At 41.4% G+C, this 3,706-nt stretch overlaps 1 protein-coding gene across 1 annotated transcript in view; it reads right to left on the bottom strand.

Annotated features, from left to right (window-relative positions):
* Positions 1–3,706, bottom strand: part of ADAMTS12 (ADAM metallopeptidase with thrombospondin type 1 motif, 12) — a 571,713-nt gene that overhangs the window by 243,972 nt on the left and 324,035 nt on the right. Inside the window, exon 6 of the mRNA XM_006875388.1 lies at positions 208–332. Coding sequence (XP_006875450.1) covers positions 208–332 — 125 coding nt within the window. The remainder of the gene's footprint in view (positions 1–207; positions 333–3,706) is intronic.

The raw sequence follows: 3,706 nt of genomic DNA on the forward strand, positions 1-3,706 counted from the left end.
AATGAAATGATGAGTGTAAACTATCACTCAGTTCACAATAAAAATTAAAACAAAACAAAAACTCACTTGAAGCACTTGTGTTACAGCAACACTAAGTAACTGTGACACCTGGCAACACTTTGACCAGTCAGCTCTCCCTCCCTTTTCCTGTTCCCATTCCCATCCCTCTGTAGCCCACCCACCCAGGTTCCAGGCACTCCGGGGTACCTGGTGAGAAGGACAGCCACATCGTGATGGGCAGGGTTAAGGTCACTCTTGGGGTTGATGCTCTTTTGCCACTTGCAGAAGCTGGACAGAGTCTTCTCTGCATGATGCACTATTTTCAATCCTTGCTGGAAAAAAAAGGAGACATTATCATGGCTGCGTTCAATGCACCCAGGGTCCACTGCAATGGTGCTGTTCCCAGAAAATCCAAGAGAGATGAGATCAGGATCAGGCATTCAGTAGGAACATGGCAGAGGCCAACATACTCCTCAGGGCAATTTTTTGTTCTAAACTTTATTACAGTCACACCTTTAACTAAAAGAACCTGAAAGGGAGAACTCCAATACAGAATTTATCATTAGATAAATTTGCAAAGACCGATGTCTGTTTAAAGTTCTACTTCTAGTACCTTTCTGATTTCTAAGCTAATACAGTTGCAAAGGCATTTTTTTTTTTTTTTTTAATTTCTAATGCAAAGTGAATAGATTTTCACCAAAAAGCTTCTCCCTTTAATGAGATAATCTGTGAGACTGGGGTTGCACTGGATGCTTTCTTGACCATGATTCCATCTTGGTGCTTGTGGATGAAGGGTAATTGTTGTTGTTGTTCAGTGTCATAGATTCAGTTCTGAATCATAGTAACCCTGTATAGGGTTTCCAAGGAATGACTGTTGGCTAACAATGGTTAGCAGTCCAGTGCTCACCCTACAGTGCCATACCAGTGCTCCTGGATGAAGGGAAGGTGGTGATATACTTTCTGCAGACCTTGGTCTTTTTAGGATAATTGATCCTCTAATAATAATCAGGATGCTATAGTAGTAGATAAGGAGCTCTGGTAGTGTAGTGGTTACGAATCGGGCTGTGAACCGCAAGGTCAGCCATTCAAAACTACCAGCAGTTCTGCCAGAGAAAGATGAGGCATTCTGCTCCCATAAAGATTTATAGCCTCGGAAACCCTGTGCAGGGTCGCTATGAGTCAGAACTGACTCCACGGCACATAACAACAACAACATAGTAGTAGATGTCCCAGATTACAACTTTAAGGGCTTCTGAGACCCAGCATAGTCTGCTGAGAGACCCATCTTAGCCATGGCTCCTAGTGGGGAGGGAGGGGAGAATTTGTTCCAAATTAACTGGAGAAGGAAAAAGAGGTTATCAGGTCTAGAAGGATTCCAGTTTAATGTGGATTTCTCAAGGCTAGAAATCCCTTTTCCTTGGTCCATTTCTTCAAGGATATTTATAGTCTTGAGGTAGACCACTCTAAGCAAAGTTCCTTTTTGATGGACTAGAGAGATACAGATACTTAGTGGAAATGAGAAGGTACAAGAGCCAAACAGAAAATTTCAAAGGTCAGCTTGAGAAGATAAAATCAAATATTACAACAAAATATGTAAAGATCTGGAGTCAGAAACCCAAAAAGAAGAACAAGCTCAGAATTCCTCCAGCTGGGTGAACTGAAAAAAAGTTCAAGCCTCGACTTTCATTACTGAAGGATTCTCTGAGAAAATTATTGAATGATGCAGAAAGCATTAAAAAAAAATATGGAAGGAACATATGGAGTCACTGTACCAAAGGGAAATGATCAATGATCAAGAGCCAATGATACTGAAGGAGGAAGTCCAAGGTACATTGAAGGAATTGGCAAAGAACAAGGCACCAGGAATTGATGGAATAAAAATTGAAATCTTTCAAGAAAGTGAGGTGGCACAAGAGATACACACTCATCTCTGCCAAGAAATCTGGAAGACAACTATCTGGCCAACTGATTGGAAGAGATTTGTATTTGTGCCCATTCTAAAGAGAGGTGACCCAACAGAATGTGGAAATCATCGGACATATCCCATGTGAGTAAAGTTTTACTAAAGGTAATACAGAAATGGCTGCAAGCATATATTGACAGAGAACTTCCAGAGGTTCAAGCTGGATTCAGAAGAGGACATAGAATGAGGGATATCCTTGCTGATGTCTGATGGTTCTTGGCTGAAAGCAGAGAATACCAGAAAGATGTTTACCAGTGCTTTATTGACTACTCAAAGGCTTTCAATTGTGTGGATAATGACAAGCTATGGACAACATTGCAAAGTATGATTATTCCTGAACACTTACTTGTGCTCATGAGGAATCTGTACATGAACCAAGAGGTAGTTGTTTGAACAGAACATGGGAACATTGGTTTAAAAATAAGAAATGTATGTGACAGGGTTGTATTCTTTCACCATACTTATTCAAACTGTATACTGAGCAAATAATCCGAGAAGCTGGGTTCTATGAAGAAAAACGTGGCTTCAGAATTAGAGGAAGACTCATTAACAACCTGAGATATGCAGATGATACAACCTTGCTTGCTGAAAGTGAAGAAGACTTGAAACATTTACTGATGAAGATTAAAGAGCACAGCCTTCGATATCTTATCCCCATTTCCTTTCGTCAGCCAGGTCCCAACAGATTGGAAATCATTCAGTGGAGGTTCTGCCTACCCCTGCCCCATCTGGAACTAGGCTCCCTCTTGAAAGCTTGCAAGCAAGTCACTTCTTGCCTTTATAAGCCCCACTCCCCTACACTTTGGGTCTGAGCAATTTCCAGCTCCCCTCAAGGTATTCCAGACAGTTATAGGCTGAACACGGGCTTACATGTTTTCTGTTATGATGTTTCTGGCTATCCCCCCCTCCTCCAAGTGTCTATTTCACAATGGTAGGCAAGGGAAACCAAGATTCAAAAGACAGCCAAACATCCTAACATTATTCACCTCTTTTCCCCTTTCAAGCCATGCTTATATCCCTGTATTCTGAAGCCCTGTTATTCCAAGGTTATGCATAAATCGTCATTTACCTCTGTCCCATCTAGTTCATGCAAACCTGCCCAACCGTTCTCCCGTCTGCCTTGTTCTTCTTTCTCCTTCTTGTATATTGCCAGTCTCCCCCAACAGCAACCAGGCTCTCCTATATCTATTCCCTACCCTCTGCTCTTTCTTCCTCTCCCTCCCTCCCTTCTTCTCATCCCATACATCCCAGTGATCAGCAATTATATATAGAGATTTTTTTCCCCCCTTTTGTGTGGGTTCTTTTTCTTTGTCCTTTACAATAATGGTCTTATGCAGTATTTCTCCTTTTGTGACTGGCTAATTTCACTCAGCATAATGTCCTCAAGGTTCATCCATGTTATGGAATGACTTGTAGCTTCCTTGTAGCTTCAAGGTAGCAGAGTATTCCATTATGTGCATGTACCACAGTTTGTTTATCCATTCTTCAACTGATGGGCATTTTGGTTGTCTCCATTTTTTTGCTACTGTAAATAGTGCTGCTGTGAACATTGGTGTATGGCTCGTATTTCTTGTGGGTAAATATCAAGTAGAGGAATTGCTGGGTCATAAGGTATTTCTATTTTCAATCTTCTGAAAATGTGTTACATTGCTTTCCAGAGTGGTTGGACCATTTTGCATTCCCACCAACAATGTAGTAGGGTCCCAGTATTTCTGCATCCTCGCCAGCATTTGCTGTCCTCTA

Source organism: Chrysochloris asiatica, unplaced genomic scaffold (assembly GCF_000296735.1).
Source record: "Chrysochloris asiatica unplaced genomic scaffold, ChrAsi1.0 scaffold00324, whole genome shotgun sequence".
NCBI classification, from domain to species: domain Eukaryota; kingdom Metazoa; phylum Chordata; class Mammalia; order Afrosoricida; family Chrysochloridae; genus Chrysochloris; species Chrysochloris asiatica.